The sequence below is a fragment of the Vicugna pacos genome, chromosome 13, assembly GCF_048564905.1.
Source record: "Vicugna pacos chromosome 13, VicPac4, whole genome shotgun sequence".
Lineage (NCBI taxonomy): Eukaryota > Metazoa > Chordata > Mammalia > Artiodactyla > Camelidae > Vicugna > Vicugna pacos.
The window spans coordinates 37,780,014-37,799,632 of NC_132999.1; the positions used below are offsets into that span (position 1 = coordinate 37,780,014).

Here is a 19,619-nt window from a genome sequence, read left to right on the forward strand (position 1 = left end):
AGCCAGTGGTCCCTGTGTGAGTGCGTGTGTGTGTGAGTACCTGTGTGAGAGAGTGAGGAATATAGGGGTGTGTCAGTGTGGGTGTTGGTGGTGTGTGAGTACCTGGGAGTGTATGCATTTGAGTATGAGAGTGGGGAGGTGGTGAATGTGTGTGAGTGCAGGTGAGTGTGTGTGAGCGTGGACGGGTATGTGTTTGTGTTGGTGATCACTCCTGCTGGCTCCCTCCCTTCGTGTCCCCTCTTGCAAGCCCATCCTTGTGACATCCTCTCAGCTGGAAGCTGACGGCCCCAGAGGACCAGGATTGAGCCCCAGCTACTGTCACTTCCTCACCTCCCCCAGGCCCCTCCCTGCCTCTCTGCACAGCCCCCCTCCTCCAAGTTTGGGTGACGTACCTCCTGGGCAGGGGGTGATGTGCAGGGTGAATGTGGGGCCCGGGCAGGCCTCTTGCTGGGTGTTGGAGGCACACTGGCAGACCAAGAGGCCACACCTCTCCCCAGGCCCACAGGCCCACAGGCCCCCAGGCCATTGGACCCCCAGGCCTCATGAGTCAGAAAGCTTTCCTCCTGGAATAATGCCAGGATCCCCTCCCTCAGCCCCATCGCAGCCGTCTCTCCGTCAAAACATCTAGAGCACTAGACCAACATGGCGTTTTGATGAGGATGGAGTGAGCCTTGTGGGACTGGTGGGTTTCCGTCTAAGTGGACGTAAGAGCACCCTGATCCAGGGCTGAGAGCAGCAGTGGCCCTGAGGCCCAGCAGGTGTGCCGGCTGCCCCCAGAGGCCCTGACAGCTGTTAGCACTTCCCACTGTGACCTTAGGTGATCCCTGGAGGCCCAGTGAGAGGCCAGGTGGCTGGAATCTGGGTCCCCCAGAGCTTCCAGCTCTGCTGGAGATGGGGTTTGGGAGCAAGCGCCGGACTCCCAGTTTCCAGGCTCAGGGCAGGGAAATGTTGGTGGCCCCCGCCTCCCATGCGTGTCTGGGCAGCCTCCTAGCAGACTGGTTTAGTGCCTGCTGCCCCTCATGGGAGGTGGGCAGACAGGTTCAGATCAACTTCTGTCCCTTTCTGGCTGCGGAAGCCTCAGGCTTTTAAGGGCTCTTTCTCATGACTGTGATTTAATTTGGGCCAAGGGCCCAGCCCAGGGTGAGCACTTGGTCTGTGGTGGCTGCCAGCACTGTGGTTGTTACCTGTTCTACTCTCTTGGTTACGCGGTGACCCAGAGTGGCTGTTCTTTGGGAGCATAAGCTGGTGCCGAGGCTGGATCTGGAAGAGAGGCCCTCTGCGCATCTGTGGCTTCCCTCTTAGCAGGGAGCACCAGGGTCTGCTGCCTTCGAGGAAGAGGAGGGGGTGGCCCCACCTGTCTGAGGGCAGGGCAGGTGCAGGGTCCATGGTGCATCCCCTCGCCCCACCCGTGGTTCTCTCTGCTCCGCGTCCTCCTCTCCCAACGCCCCTAAGGGCTGGATGCGGCCAGGAAGCGCGTGCATCTTCTGAGGTGGGAACCTGCCTCTTCTCCTCCTTTTTTGTTCCTTTACCATGACGCCTGTTGCTCATAGGTACAAATCAAACGAAGAGTATGTATATGTGCGAGGCCGCGGCCGAGGGAAATATGTTTGTGAGGAGTGTGGAATTCGCTGCAAGAAGCCCAGCATGCTGAAGAAACACATCCGCACCCATACTGACGTCCGGCCCTATGTGTGCAAGCACTGTCACTTTGCTTTTAAAACCAAAGGTAAGAGACGGTCAGCGGGGCACTGGCCCTGCCTGCTGCAGGGAGCTCCCCTCAGGGAGCCCCAGCACAGAGCCCGGGGCCCGGACCTCTCTGCCTGGGGCCTGGGCACCGCCGGATTCCTGGGCTCCCTAGTGGCAGAGCAACCCGCTCCAGACTGGGCGGTGGCGCCCCGTGGCTGCCCCGCCCATCGTCTTGGATCCCAAGGGGTCCCCCCACCCAACCTGCGCGATTCCCGCCGCCGCCAGGCGGTGGCACTCTAGCGCACAGCGCCTGGTTTTGTATTCGATCCCATCCCCCTTAGTTTTGCATGTCCCCTTAGCCCTTTATCCATCGATTTGATAAGCTCCAGCATCCACCCTGGTCACTGCCACTCTTGAGTTTGGAAATCCATTCCACCACGAGCCACTTAACACACTCGCATGGTCACTTCTCATGCCAGAGTTTGCCCCTGCCTCCACCCCGCCTCACTACTCAGACCATGTTCCCACTCTGTCCAGCTTCTTTGCAGCTCTCAGCACAGGGCTGGGCCCTCCCCACACCCAGACGGGCAGCCCTGTCACTCCCGCCCCCGCCACACTGCACAGCAGGGTCAACTCAGGCTCCGGCAGTCACCTGTGACAGGCAGGAGGGCTGGCCGATGAGGGTACACATCCAGAAAGCTGCAGTGGTGGTGGCCTAGGCTGCTGTAGCCACCCAGGACCCGGGTGTGGACCAGTGGGGCTGAGTCCATGAGACTCGGACAGAGCTTTTCTCCGCTGCTTCCATTAGCTGCACCTGCAGGACAGGCAGGAAAGCATCGCAGCCTCTTACTTCCTGGCAGTTGAGCAGAGCGAGCGCTTCAGAGGGAGGCCCGGGGCTCTTGGCACCCTTGGTGGCTTCAGCCTCTTGTGCTTTGCAGATTCCCGGCTCAGGATTTGTGCACGAGGGTCCTGCTTTCTCCTTTTGGCAGGTTGGGGGCCTCCACACCAGCCTCCACCAGAGCCGTGTGGTTTTTCAGTGGATGGAACTGGAGAGCAGATTCGACTTTGCTGCCTGTTGACCTTCCTTCTGTTAGTAAAGCTGCCTCCGGAGAGAGGCTTGGGCAGCAGCCTTGAGGAGGCCCCTTGGAGTCTTCCAGCTTTCCTCACTTCCTCCTCCTCTTGCTAGCCCCTTCTGTTCTCTCTGTGCTAGGTCGAGGGATGGTTTATCCCCTTCCCTGACTCACGGCCCCCTCTGACTGAGTACCCGGCTGTGATCTGCTGACCCTGTTAGCCTGCCCTACTCTGTCCTCCCACCATCATTCTCAAGTGGAACTTGAACTTGCCTGCCAAGGTGTGGGTGTGTAGAGGCACCCATCCTCCTTCCTCACCCTCACCCTCTTCTCTCTAGATGTCTCGTAAACAATGTTCCAGAGGGTGTCCGGAGAGGACAGATAGGCCTGGAGCATGCCTCGGCCCTGGGCGTGGGCTCTGTCCCCCATGCACCCCCTGCTGTCCCACTTTCTCCGGCCTTAGGTGGCCAGGAGAGAGATGGGAATAATTGACCAGCAATGTAACTAACAGACTTTGATTCTGAATGCTGAAAAACCTTTTGTCCAAGTCACCCTTGAAGGTGAAGAAAATGGGTCCCCAAAATCAGAAATGACTGTTAAAGCTGGAGCTGTAACTAGAAGCCAAGACCTCAGCCTCCTGGCCAGCACCCTCACCGTCTTCCTCCCAGTGAGGAGCTCCTCCCTTGTCCGGAAGGAGGAGCAAAATCAGGTAGCCTCCAGAATGGATCCCAACTGCTGCCCCTATTCCCAGGGTGTGTCCTGGGGACCACGCTGTTCTGTTCTCTACATGAGGAGCCCAGTCCTGAGAGTGCTCCCAGCCCAGGGCCAGGCAGAGCGGCCCGCCGCCTCAGGGAGCCACCATCCTGCCACGTGAGATGGCAAAAACCCATCCGGCTGAGTTCCTAGCCAGAACAGTCTCCCCAAGGGGCCCCAATTCAATTCCCTCTGACTTTATTGAGAGAACAGGCCTGGTCTTTTTCTGCCAGGTCTAAGAGGGTCCTAGGTCCCTGGCAGGAAATTTTCCTGGAAATTCCTGCAGTGGAAGCCACAACGCCAATATCTGCAGTACCTTCCTGGGTCCCTCTGAGCCAGGACAGTGCGCTGGAGGGTCCAGAGCACATAACCTGAGTGGAGGATCTGCAAGCCCTTCCCATGCCCTGAGGATGGAACCTTGGGGGTGGAGCCTTAGGGTGGAGCCCTGATGGCCCCGCCCAGGAATTTGCACTCACCCTAGGATGGGGAGAGTGCTAAGCTCTCTGCAAATGCTCCTGGAGTTTTCTGGAAAGACACTTTCCAGACCCAGAGCAGCGAGCGCATCTGAAACAGTGGAGTCTCAAACTCTGGGACTCAGAGAGGGGCCAATGAGGGGAGGAGGCAGATGGAAGGGGCGCAAGCTCACTCCTGGCTCTCTCTGCACAGGATGAGGAGTGAGGGACGCAGCAGGACTGGCACTCACCTCTCAGGGCTCCTGCCCACATCCGGCTGCCCCCATCTTCTCCCTCCCTTCAGTCTCAGATTTGGGCCCAGCCAGGCTGCGTGAGAGCTGAGGCTGGGCCCTGTGATCCTCAGGGCCCTCGGTCACCACCACCTGGCTGTGCCTGGCCAGGGAGCCCTTACTGTCCGTCTCTGTCTGCCTGTCTGTGTCTCCGTCTCTGTGTTAGACGTTGTGGCGGCAGCTCTGGCCCCCGGCTGCCAGCCGGAGGTGGGCATCTCAGTGGGTGGGGCCGGGCAGGGCCCACTGGAATGTTCCTGGGGGCCAGGAGTCTAGTGTCCTCTTCTCAGAAGGTTCTCAGAGGCCAGCAGAGTGGCTGTGCCGGGCATAGTCCCTTGCGCCGTTCTCCTCCGGACAGAGGTGGCAGTTTGGGGCCGGCCTCGGGGACCAAGGGAGGGCAGGTGGCCAAATTCAAGGTCAAAGGGGGCAGAGAGGGTCATTGGCTGATGACCTCTGCAGAGAACCCACCTCTGTTCCAGATGCCCATCATTTTCCATCCACTTGCCTTTCCTCATTCATTCTGGGACTGTCGTGCTTTTAGTCAGGGGCTGGGACGATGGTGAGAAGCTGTGGACTCTACTTGATCAGCCAGTGCTCTGATCCTTGACAGGAAAAGGGTCTCCAGGCCGAAAAAGACACCTGTGGCCATTTGGTACACCTCTCTCAATTCACAGAAGAGGGGACGGGCCCAAGGAAGGGGGATCAGGGAAGGCACTGGATGACACTCAGGGCTGCTCATCCGGTGTCTGCCCTTGCAACCACACGGCCTGTGCAGGTAGTCACTCTGACTCCCGACTCCTCCCTGCAGCCTCCAGGGGCAGGGGCAGAGGAGAAGCTGGCTCCAGAGCCTCCTGGTGCCTTCTCCTGGGGGTCCTGAGCCCAGACTGACTGGTAAAGCCATTTGCATCACAAGCATCATCTCAGCATCTCTCCCCGCCACACGCAGCACGGCTGTGGCAGAGCCCTCCTGGGTGCTCACCAGAGTGGCTGTTTGTGGGGGGAGGGGCACACAGTGGGCACCTGCTCCCTGCCAGGCACGCTCTGCTGCCACGCTTCACGTGTTTCCTCATCAGCTCCTCCCCGCGTCCCCGAGAGGTAGGTATTACTTTATAGTTGCAGAAACTCGGGCTCAGAAGGTTTAGAAACTTGCCCAAGAGCACACAGCTAGCCAGTGGCAGAGCCCAACTCACACCCAAGGCTGTGCTCTTCTACACACCCTGGTTCTATCCTGCCAGTGTGGAGCAGGCCAGACCCCTGGAGTCCCCCAGGCCTGGTTCCAAATGGGGCTCTGCGCTAACTGGCAGGGTGGCTTCAGCTGGTTGGTTCACCGTGTTGGTGAGCGGGACCATCCTGTCCCCTGAGACAGCTGATAATCTCGTCCAATGGCATCCTCAGCATCAGGGCCCAGAGTCAGAACAGAAGCAGGAAGCTCCTGGGCCTGGCGTGGGTGGATCACATGGTCTGGGAGGTTCCTTCCAACACTTTGCTTCTGTAACGAGAAGAGCCTTTCCCACACGTGGATCTCATGCACCCGTTGTGTGCTCAGCATTTAACTTGGTTGACTAGAGACCTAAATCGTCCAGGCAGAACATGTACAGCAATAATATCAGAGCCAGAATGAGCAGTGTTCATAGTCCCCTGTGGTCTGGGGTAGTCAGGGGATGATGGGCTGGTCCCAGAACATCAGGGGACATTCGGCTCCTCTGGCCCATGGGAGACCCCAACTGCCTTTCCCACCTCTAGACATCCTGCTCAGGCTTGAGGCCTGCTCACAACAGTGAGAGCAGAGGCCCACGATGCTGGACAGGGACCTTTGGGGACCCTTTGACCCTGGGATGACCCTGGAAGTTATGGCTTTGCCCCCCATTTGGCCAGGACTAGAAGATCCAGGCTTCTGACCAGGTGAAGGGGGAAAACCTGAGTTGGGAAGGATGAGGTCACAGTGTGGGACTAAGGGGAGGAAGGGGGAAAGAGCCAGCTTCTCTCCACCCCTGCTGCCCTTGACCTACTCACCTCAGGGAGTCTCAGCTGAAGGTTCCCATCACTCTCTCAGCAAAACACTAAGGTTCTCGAGAATTCTCAGAATGATTAAGAAGCACCCTTTCATCCATCCTTGGTCTGTCTCTCCCTATTCAGCCATCTACCACCCATCTCTCCTCCCATTTATCTAGTTCTCCCATCCTCTCATCTAATAGTTTGTTTTCCTATCCATTTATCTTCCCATTTATTTTCTCATCTTGTCTGTTCCTCCTCTTCTCCCATTTGTCCTCCCACTAATCCATCCTTCCATCTACCTGCCCATCCTTTTACCCTCCTGTCTGTCCTTCCATGGATGTATGTGTGCTCCACCCACCCATCCATCCACCCACCAATCTCTCTATGCATCTGTTCCTGGAGTCCGTTCTTCTCTCGTCCATCCCTCTGTTCAAACTTGCCAACTAATAAGATTAACGTGACCAAGCATTTGACTCAAGGACCTTATGATTTATCAGATGAACAACCACATGGAAATACAGCAATCCGCAGAGCAACAGTGAGCACATCACAGTTTGGAGGTGGCTGCTCGGCCCAAAGGAACATCTTAAGGCATCAGCCTGCATCCTTCTGGGACAGGCTGGGGATCCCTGGCTGCCCCTGCACAGAGCACTCCTGCCCGCAGGGCTCTGTGGCCTGTGAGGTGTTGTGCACATGTGGGGGAGAACTGAAGGTGTTGCTGTCTTTCCCCTGGTTCCACAGAGCAGCTGCCTCTGCTCATCAGCCTGTGGGGTGGGACTGACCACTGGGGGCAGAGTCAGTCTCCCCCGCTGAGGGCTTCGTAGGCATGGGAAGGGCAGAGCCTTTGCTTGGCCTTCCCTGCACACACCCTCCAACCCTGTGTCTGCATGGCAGTGACCTTGGAAGACCAGGAAGGGGACGTGACTCTCTAGGGCAGTCAGGGCTTGGGCCTCAGCCTTGTGGCCCCCAGGTCCCCAGCTAGCAGATTTTCTACACCTTCTGCCCTCTCTCCATTTCTAACAGTAACTTTGTCCTGGTTCCTCTTCCCAAACCCCAAGATTCCTCCCAGTGGGCTGCCCTGCCAGTGTCCTCAGCCGGAAGGACATTCTCGTGTCCACCCACCATGCTGGTGTACGGGAGCCCTGCTCTCGCCCCGGCGTTTGAGACAGCCAGTAATCCTGACTGAGGAGCATCACCAGCTCCTGGGCCCAGAGTTAAATCAACGGCAGGAAAAATCTATTGCATATGACGTCTCTTTTAATTTCTTTTTTGTTTGTTTGTTTTTTAACTAAAGCATCTCACGTCCTCATTATCCCCTCTGTCCCCTCACAGCCCCACGCCCTGCTGCCTCAGCTTCTGGGTACCGTCGTGCATGGCTGTGGTTGCACATCCCACCTGCACACCTGAGTGGAGGGCTGTCCTGGCACCTGCCACCTTGGCCCCCTGGCCTCCAGCCAAGCCTGAGTCTGTTGTCATTCCTTTCCAGGGAATCTGACTAAGCATATGAAGTCGAAGGCCCACAGCAAAAAGTGCCAAGAGACGGGGGTGCTGGAGGAGCTGGAAGCCGAAGAAGGTAAGAAACTGCCAACCCCCTCCTCTTCCTCCTCCCTCCTCCCCATCTCCCCCTCCCCCTGCTCCTCCTTGGTCTGTTCCTCCACTTGCCCTTGCCCTGCCTTCCTTTCTGTCCTCATCTCCTTGCCTCCCTCGTCCTCCTCTCCCTCCTCTCCCCTTTCCATGCCCTCTTCTCCAGTTTTCCCAGCTAAGGGGAGACAAAGGTTAAGTTCACAGGATGATCGCCCCCACCTTCCATTTACTTCTGCACATGCTGGGAGCTGGAGCAATTATGCATGACTTGTCTGCAGTGCAGATGGAGCACCTGACACCCATGGGTGCTGGGTGAATAGGGATGGTGAATCAGTTAATACATGAATCATGATAGTCAACACTGATTGGGTGCCCACTCTGTGTCAGGTATGTTCTAGACACGAGCCATGCATTATCTGGACAAACCCTCACAATGACACTCTGAGCTCCACACACATGCTCCACACCCATACTCACATCTACACACTCTGGCACAGGCCTGACACCCGGGCCTTTTAGAGCTAGAGGCTTTCAAGAGACCCAAAGCCAGACAGACCTGACAGCCCCATGTCACCTCCCAATCCCAATCCACATCCCAGCACCACACCCTGGCCTCAGTCCCCCACCAGCAAGAGGCATATTAGAACCAGTTCCTGAGAAGCCAGGGCAGAGGGTAAGGTGAGTCCAAGGCAGTGTGTCTTCCCAGCATCCAGGGAAGAAGCTTGGCGGGTGGATGAGCGGGCAGTACCCCAGCAGAGGGAGGCAAGAGACATTCCTCCTGCGCCAGGCAAACCTTTGATCAGATTCCCTAAAATGGGAATCAAGAATCAGAGTGTGACAAAGAGAGATGTGTGTGAGTCTTGTTTTCCTGATTTGGGGATGCACATGCAGTCTGACAAAAGACCTGGATCACATTTCCTTTTAGGTGAAATAAATCACCTTTATTGAACAGAACACAAGGAACTTGGGGCTGTGCCACCCAAAATGAGTATGTGGGGTTACCATGATGATCAAGAAAGTGCATCAGGCCATTTACAGGTGTCTCTTTGAGTCCTCATAATTGTGGTAGAAACTTGTGTTGCCCCGTTTTGAGTTGAGGAAATTTAGTAACGCTCGAACAGGTTAAGGCAGTTGCCAGACGTCAGACAAAAACACTGGCTCCATGCCACTCCAGAGCCTGGTGGGCTGGACAGGGAGCTGCCCCCAAGCCCAGAGCCCTCCCAGGGTGGGAGTCAGGGGGTTTTGACTAGCACTGCACCAGGGATCCACTGAGGGGCCCTGAGTTTTCCCTGCCCCTCTCCCAGCTTCATTTTCCCAATGAGGCCAAAAAGGACGACCTTATTTGAGGATGAAATCAATGCATTCATTCCAGAAATACTGAGCACCAGCCCTGTTCCAAGCCCTGTTCTAGGTGCTAGAGATTTGGCAATGAATAAAACATAGTTCCTTTCCTCAGGAAGCCTGCATTCTAGAGGGGAGCCAGGCAATGAACAAATGTGGAATAGGACAAGGGCAACGAGTATGAAGGGGCTGGGAAGCGTGAGGAGTGGCCTCTCTGTTGCGGTGGTGTGAGCAGAGGATGGAAAGGGAGAGAGAGGTCATGAAGCCAGGTGGGGCCTGGGGGAGGGGATCTCCCAGCAGAGGGAACAGCAAGTGCAGAGGCCAGACAGAGTTAGAGGAGATGAAGTCAGGGGGCTGTGGCTGTGAAGGTCAAGGAATGGACTTGGCCGCCTGGTGGAGCAACGCCTTCTGACGCTCCTTGACTGTGTATGCAGAGTGTGGCCGCTAGGGGGCGCAGCTGGAGGCAGTGATCCAGACTGACCACGTGTCAGACTGGCTGGGCTCAAGGAGGTGAGGAGACATGATCGAATTCTGGATACAGTCTGCAAATAGAGCCAACCGGTTTTGCTGACACCTGGGGGACGGAGGGAGGCATGAAAAAAAAAAAGCCAAAGCTGACTCCGAGGTTTATGGCCTAAGAAACTGGAAGGATGGAGTTGCCGCTTCCCGCGACGAGGAAGATTCGGGGAGGCGCTTGTCTGTGAGACATGAAGTGGAGACTGAGAGCACAGCCTAGGAACGACTGCCTCCGGGTGGCCGAGCCAGCGCTGCAGCCCCGCCCCTGAGGGTGAGGAGGTTGAACATCAGCGCCACCGTGTGGCCAAACACCTTCGGTGCCCCAGAGCCCTTTATTCCGTCTTTAAAACCTGTGGGTCCCAGGCCCCAGAGAGGCGGAGCTTTGTGGAACCTTGACAGTAACCCCAGCATGAAGGGCATTGGGCCGTGGGCAGGGACATCCCATGAAGCCCTGAAGAAGCCCAGATGATGTGGGGGGCCCAGCAAACACTGTGTTGGGCAGGGGACCCTTGGCTTTCATTATTCCTGAGCTGGGTGTCTAGGGCAGGATACCGCCCTCTGCCCCTTAAAACTTCCTCATCTGTAAAAATGAGGATCCTTCCTGCTGAATATCAGGAGCAGACTCCCTCACTAGTAGCACTACCCCTCTGACCTTCAACTGCAAGATGAGATACTGGCAATGCTGCCTTGTGCTGAGGATGGGGGTTACTTGGGATGATAATAGCTAAGGTTTACAGGGTACTTACTAGATGTCAGACCCTCACAATCCTCCCAACAGCTTCATAAGGTGATTTTTATTATTCTTACCCCAATTTTACAGACAAGGAAACCAAACACAGAGAGAAAAAGTAAATTATTCAACCTTCTGCAGCAAGGAAAGGAGCTGGGATTCAAACCCAGACCATTCCCTGCTTCTCAATGCATAAAAACATTTTTTAACTGGCAGTGTAATAATGCAAGGCTTGTAAACCTTAGTCCTGACTCAGCCACTACTCCCTGGGTGGTCTTGGGGAAGCATTTGCCCTCTCTGAGCCTGGATTTCCCCACGTCAATGAGAGGGCAGGCTAGGTGAAATCCTGGGGCGGAACCAGGCCCTTCTAAAGTCTTAGGCAGGGAAGTAAATGCCTGGGGCAAAACTGCAAAGCATATTTGGCACCCCCATCTTCATTCGTACTGCCTTCACAATCCCCCTCTCTCATCAGTCTGCTCCCAGCTGCCAGGAGGCCGTGTCCTTGGCCCCGTGGCCCTCCATTCACTTGCCAGCCCCAGCTCCACCCCATAGTTTTTGACCTGCATCCTCCTGAATGCCGACTGTCATCCATTTCATCCATCTGACTGCTGTGTGTTGAGCTGTTTGGAAGCACAAATGTTGGGCTTTCTGGCCCAGGGGAAGCTCAGTGTGGTGGGGTCTGGAAGCCAGGTTGCAATAGTGGCCTGAGTCAGCTTGTGTGTCCAAGTCGAGTGGGTGCTGGCTTGAGCCTAGAGTTGGGCCAGCAGGACCCAAACTCTCTGGAGCCTGCCAGGTGGGCTAGATGTTAGCAGAGCTCTCCCTGGAGTCCTGATGGCTGCCTATTTCAGAGCTGGCCAAACTAGACCTGTGTTCCGTTCTAGGTGACCCAGCTGGCGGGGACTGCACCACCAGAAGCCAGACCAGGAGGCTGGTATTTTAGAGCTCCACTCCCCCCACCCCGCCACCAAGCTGGGAGCAGCAGGGGTTCTGAAAAGGCAACACCTTCTCTGGACCAGAGCAGCTGGGATGAGACCCTGCTCTGCAGCCTGGAGCCAGCTTAGCCAAACCCCCACAGAGGCCAGGGCTTGCCACCTGCCAGATGCCGTTGTACCAGCCGGCAGCAGCCTGGCCGCCGTAGCAGATGCGTGTGTAAACTGACCATGTCCAGTGCTGCTGGGCCAGCCAGCATAGCTGCTGCGTCCGAGAAGAATAGATTTCTTTAGGAAGGTATTAAGAGTGACCATAATTATTTGAGCCCTTGCTGTGTGCCAGGGGTGTGTTTATTCCCCTGAGCAAACCCTGTGAGGTGAGATTATATTCATTTGACAAAGGAGGAGACTGAGGCACAGCAGAGCGACTTGACTTGCTCATGGTAGAGCCCGCACTGAAATACTAAAAAAAAAAAAAAAAAAGGCTTGTCTTGTCTTGTTTGCTATGGTTTGAACCCAGCCCTCCTACTTACCGTACTTGGGCGAGTGACTTATTAATCTCTCTTGCCTTGGTTCCCCATCTGTTACACGAAGGTGAGAATAGGGCCAACCCCGAAGGCTGATTTGAGGACTCAGTGAACTAATACACATGCAGGTCCTAGAACAGGACCTGGTACATGGTAGATACAAGGTAATTCTTGTTCACTGTGATGATACACAGTGCTCCCATATCTGCCATAGCCCTCATCCTCTCCACAGTCTTGTGCCATTGCTCTGGCTGTCAGGCCCAGTTTGCAGACAAGGACACTGGGGCTTAGAGCAGAGCAGTGTGGGGCTGGCTGTGACCTCAGGTCTCCTGTGTCTGCTCCTCAGGAACCAGTGATGACCCATTCCAGGACTCGGAAGGGCGAGAGGGCACAGAGGCCGTGGCAGAGCACCAGTTTTCAGACCTGGAGGACTCGGACTCGGACTCAGACCTGGACGAAGATGAGGATGAGGACGAGGAGGAGAGCCAGGACGAGCCATCAGGCCCGTCCTCGGAGGCACCCCCACCTGGCCAGCCAGCCTCGCTGCCGGCAGACTCCTCACCTGTTCGGGGCCCTCAGCCCCCAGATGCCACCTCTGACAACCAAGCTACGTGGGGCAGCTCGGTCCCAGAAGCCGAGCGCTTGGCAGCTGGCAGCAGCTCCATGTCCAGCCAAAGCATCCTGTGCCTCCCCCAGCTGGGACCATTGGGCTCCGTGGAGAAGGACACAGGCTCGGCCCTGAGCTCCAAGGCCGTATCCCCGAGAAGGCCATGGTCCCCGAGCAAAGAAGCAGGCAGCCGCCCACCACTCGCCCCAAAACTCTCACTAACCAAAAGTGACTCGTCTCCCCAACGACATTCACCGGCCCGAGAGCCCCAGGCCTCAGCCACAAGCCCACCTGGCCCCCAAACAAGTCCTCTCCCCTGCAGGTCTCCGAGACTTGAGCTGTCTCCTCTTACCCCTCACCCCCTGGGAAGGGAACTGCCCCCTGAACACAAGGGCGCTGTAGACCCAGGCCCCCCCAGACACTCGCCCACCAGGAGATGGTCTCCAGGCCAGGCCGAGTCACCGCCTCGGTCAGCGCTGCCAGGGAAGTGGGCCTTGGCGGGGCCGGGCAGCCCCTCGGCGGGCGAGCGCGGCCCAGGCTCAGGGCTGGCCCCGCGGGCCCTCTACCCGCCTGCGCCTCTACCTCACAAGCTTCTCGGCAGAAGCCCAGCGGAGACCTGCGCCTCCACGTGGGTGAGTTCCTGCCCCCAGAGTGGCTGGACCACTTCTCACTGGTGGGGGTAGGGGGCTGTGAGCTCACACCTCCGTGAGGCATCACACGAGGAGCTGCACCCCTGCCAGCCCAGCAATTACTAATAACCTAGCAGATGGGTGCTGGGCATCGCCTATGCCGGGCACCAGGCTGGGTGCCTGAAACCAGTTAGCTTAGCCTCAGAAGCAGCCGAGCAGGGATTCTAGAGCTGGGCTTCCTAGGGTTAAATCCAGGATCTACCACTTAAGAGTGGTGTGGCCATTTCCTCTCACCCCACCCCCACCCCATCCCCATGTATTCTTTGAGCACAGGGCAGAGTGCAGCCAAAGTCATCACATCTCGACATCACTACTACCAGCACCCTCAGAGTCACCGCAGCCAACACCATCCCTGTCACATCATCAGTGCCATCTGCCGTCATTACACTCCAGGGGCCATTACTGCCACCCCATCAGCTTGATCACTGTTGTCACCATCGTCGTCCAACACCACCACTGTCACCACCGCTGCCATGCCCCCCAGCACTGATACCAGTATCATCGCCAACTTACCTTTCCCCTCCCAACACCTTTCGAGGCACCATACTGTCAGGACCCAACACCGCCGCTCACCACCAGCCGCATCAACACCACCACTCAGAGATTCGAGCTCTGGTGGGGAGCATGACCTAGGCATCTAAACTTGATTTTTAATGTGGGGATCACATTCAAATTCCTGGTGGTGGGAGAAGGTCAAGAGCGTTAAGTGGGAATTCACGTCCAAGGGTAAAGTGGGGTCAGTACCATTCAAGGAACAAGAGACGCAGCAGAACCAAGATAGAGGGCCGGGCGCATGGGGGCCACAGGACACCCCCATCCTCTGAAGACAGACATGCTGGCCAGAGGCACGGGGACCACGTGCCCAGCATGGAACCCTCACCTTACTCGGTCTTATTTTCTGACCCCAGCAGAAGGCCGAGTCGCCAAGTCCCTCCTGTTCACCTGGCCCTGCTCGTCCTCTCTTCTCCCGACCCTTCTCCGCCTCCCACGAATTCCACAGCCACAGCCCGGCCCGGACAGAGGAAAACATCTTCAGCCACCTGCCTCTGCACTCCCAGCACTTGACCCGCGCCCCGTGCCCCCTGATTCCCATCGGCGGGATCCAGATGGTGCAGGCCCGGCCCGGGGCCCACTCCACCCTGCTGCCGGGGCCCCGCGCCACCTGGGTCAGCGGCTTCTCGGGGGGTGGCAGCGACCTGACAGGGGCCCGGGAGGCCCAGGAGCGAGGTCGCTGGAGTCCCACCGAGAGCTCTTCGGCCTCCGTGTCCCCTGTGGCTAAGGTCTCCAAATTCACACTCTCCTCGGAGCTGGAGGCCGGGGACTACCCCAAGGAGAGGGGGAGGACGAGCGGGGGCCTGGGCCGACCTCCCGACGGGGAGCCCCATGTGGCCAAGGTGCCCGCAGAGCCCACCCCCAGCCCCCGCACCCCGCACGAGGCCTCACCCTGGCCACCCCAGGGCCGCAAGGCAGAGGCCCGGAACCCCCGCCTGGAGTCACCGCGCGCGCCAGCCCACCCCACCCCTGCCACCCCGCCGCTGGACCGCAGCAGTTCCGTGGGCTGCCTGGCCGAGGCCTCTGCTCGCTTCCCAGCCCGGAGGAGGAACCTCTCTGGGGAACCCAGGACCAGCCAGGGCTCCCCCGAGCCCTCAGGAAGTGAGGGGCCCAGGGCACCTCCACACCAGCCCGAGGACCAGGGCCCCCGGAGCACTTAGCCTCCCTCCGACCGCTTCAGCATCTGGATTCCGGTATTTGGCAACAGACGTTTCCAGCCGACTTCCTCGAATCATCATGCCGCCACGGGCTCCCCTTCCCATCTGTTGATCTGTCCAAGCAGCTTCTGCTCGCCCCCATCCGTCTTATCTTCCCATCACGTATGCAGTTACCTGTGCCTTTTTCTATAACCTTTTGTTGCTTGAAAAGAAACAAACACACACACACACAAACATAAAAAAAAAAAAACCACGAGGAGTCTGAGGCTGTGAATATTTAGGTGGGGCCTCACCCTGGGCCACTGTGGTCAGCAGCCACCCCCCTATGGCTGGCAAGAGGCGGTCATTTGCTGAGAAAAAGGGGTTGCACTGAGGAAGAGAAGGAAAAAAAAGAGAGAAACTTTTAAAAATATATAATTAAATGTAAAAGCAAGCACTTCTATGTACAGATGTTTATGGTTCTTATTTATTGCTGCTTTATCCCGCCCCAGGTAGTGGCCACCCCTGGCTGCCAGCAGATGGACAAGCCAGGAGACTCCACGGGCAGGCCCAGAAAACTCCAACTTTCTTTTTTCCCAAGAGAAAGACAATGTTACTTTTCCTAGGATTTCAACACAAAATATATGGAGCGGGTAGAAGGTAGGAGCAGGTTTGCTCTCCAGGGCTCCCAGCCCCCCTGGGTGTCTGAGTCAAGATCCCATCCTGACAGCTGACGGGTAGACAAATCCTCCTGCCCCTCCCCCACCCCAGCACCTCTGCTCTGCACCCCCACCCCACCCTCTGGGCTGGGAAAGGAGCCTTGACCATCTGTCTCCTGGTTCCTGAGCACCTGACCTCGGCCTTGCTCTCAGGGCCCCGGCCACTGGCTACCTTCCTTGTTCTAGAAACTACCCACAAGGCTGAAGTGACAGGACCCAACCCCTGGGGGTCAAGATCCAAGGTGCACTGCCTTGCCGTTCCTGAGGCCAGGCTAGGGCTTCGTCTCATGTCTGGTCCCTGGGGTGCAAAGGGCCCGTTTCCTCCGTGGCTGGGCTTTTCCAGTGCTCAGCGCTGGAAGTTTGACCTCTTTGCAGCAGGACTGGTCCTCCTGTCCCCACTCCACACACTGTCAGGCCTCCAATATCTCCAGGAAGTACCCAAATCCAGGACTGGTGAGAACTGCCCAGCCTCCTCTTGGTTGGCATAAATCTCCTTTTAAAAAATAAAATTATATCTCTATCTCCACAAAGATCGTGGTGTTTGATACTTCCCCTGGCCTCCTGTTGTCTGAGGTCATTTGAGTTCTTCTCCAAAGCAATCAGCAATAGCTAGTGACTCCTTCTTCATCCCTGTCTTCTCCTTCAAGAAGCTGCCCTGTATTTCCTGGGACAAAAACCTGCCTTGTAAAATTTTTAAACATGTAAAGATAACGTGATTATAAGTTAAAATTCCAAATTGAAATGTGGAACTTGAACTCTAGCATGCTGACCCGATCCTGGGATTGGTGAGTTTTCCCCCAACCTCCAGAAATTATTTTCTTTAGTTCCCCGCTGGGAGGAGAAGGCACAGAGGCCATGGTCACGGCCCAGCCAGGCTAGGTGCTAATGCCACAGAGCAGGGACCTCCTTGGGCGGTCCCCATTCCTCAGCCAGGCTGTATGAGTCCTGTGGCCATAGGAGGCTCCTGGGTTGAACTTGTTTAGGCAGGACACCGTGAGGTGCAGAGAGCTGAGGCACTTCCGTGAGCTCAGGCATAATTCCATCTTCTGCCAGTTTAGGGCCTTTCCCTGCTTGACTTCTGCTGTGAGGACAAATCAGCCACAGGTCCAGCCTTCAGACCACCTAGTTCATTTCCCTTTGACCTCTCTCAGCACTAAGACGAAAAGGGGACAATAGGGAAGGGCCTCCCTGGAGATCTGCTGGGCTCCAGGGTGCGGGGGGATGGGGAGCAGTTCCCAGCTGCCTGCCCCAGAGTCTGGGACTCTTGCCTCCCCCTCCCCCTCGCCGCCTAGAAGAAGACCAGCAAGCCCAGCCTTGGCCACACTGGCACTGGTTTGGCCTGGCAGGAGGTGGGAAGGAGTCCAGCCCCAGTTACAGCTTAGGCCAGAGGTCGGGGCTTTCCTCACCCTCACCTTTCAACCCTACCCCCGGGGGCTGCCCAAGGACTGGAGACTTCAAGGGCTGAGGCCTGGGAGCTGGCTAAAGGGCATTGCTTCAGCCCAGGTTTGAAATCTTCCTGGGCAAGATCTTCCAGCTCCAGACCTACAAAGCAGCAGACTGGGGGCTCTGCTGGACTAGACCCTGACCTTGGGTGTGGCCACGCCCCTCCACCCAGCCCTGCACCCCAGCTCTCCTGGGTATCACTCCCCCTCCGCACTCCCCGTACTGAGACAGCCCAGCCAGCAAGGTTTCCTTCCTGGAGGCCTAGTCATGGACGGTGTGGCCAGCAGGGGAGAGTCCTCAGGGCCACCCGGGCTCACAGGCACAGGCAGAGGGGATGGACGCCAGGAGTTACTGGAGAACAGTCTCTCAATGACAGTGACACAGTGTGCAAGCAAGCTGGCCTGCACAGGTGCCCAGGGAAATAGCATCAGTGCCGCCAGCCTGGGCGGTAGGTCACTGGGCCTGGCTCTAATCCCCTCTGCCAGACTCCACTCCCGCTTCCCCAAGCACAGAGCCCCCCAGCCCACGTGCACACCTTCACAAAGTGGAAAAAGACTCTCACTCCACGCCCACCCCAGGCCCCCTGCCCTGTTCCCAACCACCTGTGCATTTCCAGCTTGCCTGTGTCACTGTTGTCCCTGTGAAGCAGTGAAGCAGTAGAGAAGGCAGTGCTGATTTGCTGGCATGGACACCTATCGTGTGCTCTGTTGCAATGTGTGGGATTGGCCATTCCTTGGTACAAGCCCGCTCTGGTCCTTGGATGTTGGTGGGGATGGGGGTTGGTGACCAACTAAACCAGCCCTGGCCCTCTGTTGGGGATTCCAAGACACTTGGCTCCCAGGCCCACCCTCCACGATGTCCTTCACCCTCGGCAAGCTCAGGGTCATTCTGGGTACTAACCCTGTTCCTCTCCGAGGCACCCTGTACCAAGCCCACTCCCCCTGCCCCCCACCCATGGCCCTGTCCCCTGAGACCCTTCCAGGAGGCTGACAGCAGCAAACTGCCCACTCTCCCACCTCCATCCCTTCCAACTTCCAGATCCAGCAGTCCCTCCACCTCCCTCCATGGGAAAAAGTCTGAAAGAATTCATTTCCAGAACCCTCTAGCACCTGCTCCATCCTCACTGGGCCCTTTTGAATGGGAACAAGCAATATAGCTGAGCTGAACTGCTCTCTAGTTCCTTCTCTAGACAAATCTTTTTAAAGCAAAAGTCCTGCCTGGGCAGCCATCCTTGGAGACAGATCTGCAGTACTGACCAAGGGGAGAAAATTCCCAAAGACCCGTTCCACCAATTCTGCTTCTGTGTTGTGAATCCAGTCCGCTCTCCATCGGAAAAGCGCTTCGGCACTTACGATCACTTTACTAAACCTAGTGTTAAAAAAAGGAAGAGGAATGAAGCAGGAAAAAAGAATGTGTAGGCAAATGTAAGATACACACTCTCTGTAAGATAAATATTTGCCTTTTTTTTCTAAAAGGTGTATGTATTCTGTATGTGAAATTGTCTGTAGAAAGTTTCTATGTTCTTAAATGGCAATACATTCCAAAAACCGTACTGTAGATATATGTACAGCAACCACACTGGGATGGGGTAGTTTTGCCTGTCATTTTATTTAAACTCCAGTTTCTACACTTGCATCCTGCAATGTCAGTATGGTATCTATCAGTGCAAAAGGGGAAAAAAAATCAACAAAAAATCTTGCAGGTCTAAAGCACAGAGTCTGATGTACAAAAGGAAAAAAATGCTCAGTATTGATGTGTGTGACCTTTGTTGTAAATTACATCTGTACTGTGAATGAGAAGTTTTTACAAGTATAATAATTGCCTTTATTACAGCTCTGGCTGAGTGTTCAGCCTGAGGATATTTTTTAAAAAAAACAGCATGTTGGAATAAATTTGAAAATCCCAACATAACCCTGTTTGCCCGTCTGCTGGTTTTCCTTAGGGCTGTAGAGTGTCAGAGCTGGAGCGACACTTGGAATATCCAAGTGCTTCTTTGGCTACAGAGAAATCAGGCCTCGAGAAGGCAAGTGACCAGGCCACAGTCACACAACCTGGGATTCAAGAGGCCCCTCCCTTCCAGGCTTGACAGGAGGCACCAGTACATCGCCATGTGGTTCAGGGTCTATATGTGTTTCCTAGGGCCACTGGAACAAATTAACAAACTAGGTGGCTTAAAACAACAGAATGTATTCTCTCAGTTTTCAAGGCCAGAAGTCTGACATCAAGGTGTTTGTTCCTTCTGGAGCCTTCTGAGGGAGAATCTGTTCCACGCCTCTCTCCTGGCTTCTGGCGGCTGCAGGCAATCCTTGACCTTTGGTTTATAGCTGCATTGCTCCCATCTCTGCCTCTGCCTTCATGTTACTGCCTTCTCTTCTAAGGACACCAGTCATCGGATTCAGGGCCCATCTTAATCCAGTATGATCTCATCTTGAGATCTTTGACTTAATTGTATCTGCAAAGATCCCTTTTTCCAAATAAATTCCCACTCCCAGATTCCGAGGGTTAGGACATGGACTTAATTTTGAGGGCCCACCATTCAACTGACTTAAGACCCAGAATCTAATCATGACACAGCGATTTACTGCCTGTGTGGCACTGGGCAA

General features: G+C 56.1%; 1 protein-coding gene across 1 annotated transcript in view; it reads left to right on the forward strand.

Annotated features, from left to right (window-relative positions):
* The window catches only part of HIVEP3 (HIVEP zinc finger 3), a 125,832-nt gene extending 106,931 nt beyond the window's left edge, over positions 1-18,901 (forward strand). The window contains exons 5-8 of the mRNA XM_072974653.1: positions 1,551-1,726; positions 7,730-7,816; positions 12,217-13,109; positions 14,075-18,901. Coding sequence (XP_072830754.1) covers positions 1,551-1,726; positions 7,730-7,816; positions 12,217-13,109; positions 14,075-14,878 — 1,960 coding nt within the window. The 3' untranslated portion in view covers positions 14,879-18,901. The remainder of the gene's footprint in view (positions 1-1,550; positions 1,727-7,729; positions 7,817-12,216; positions 13,110-14,074) is intronic.
* The last annotated feature ends 718 nt before the right edge of the window (positions 18,902-19,619 follow it).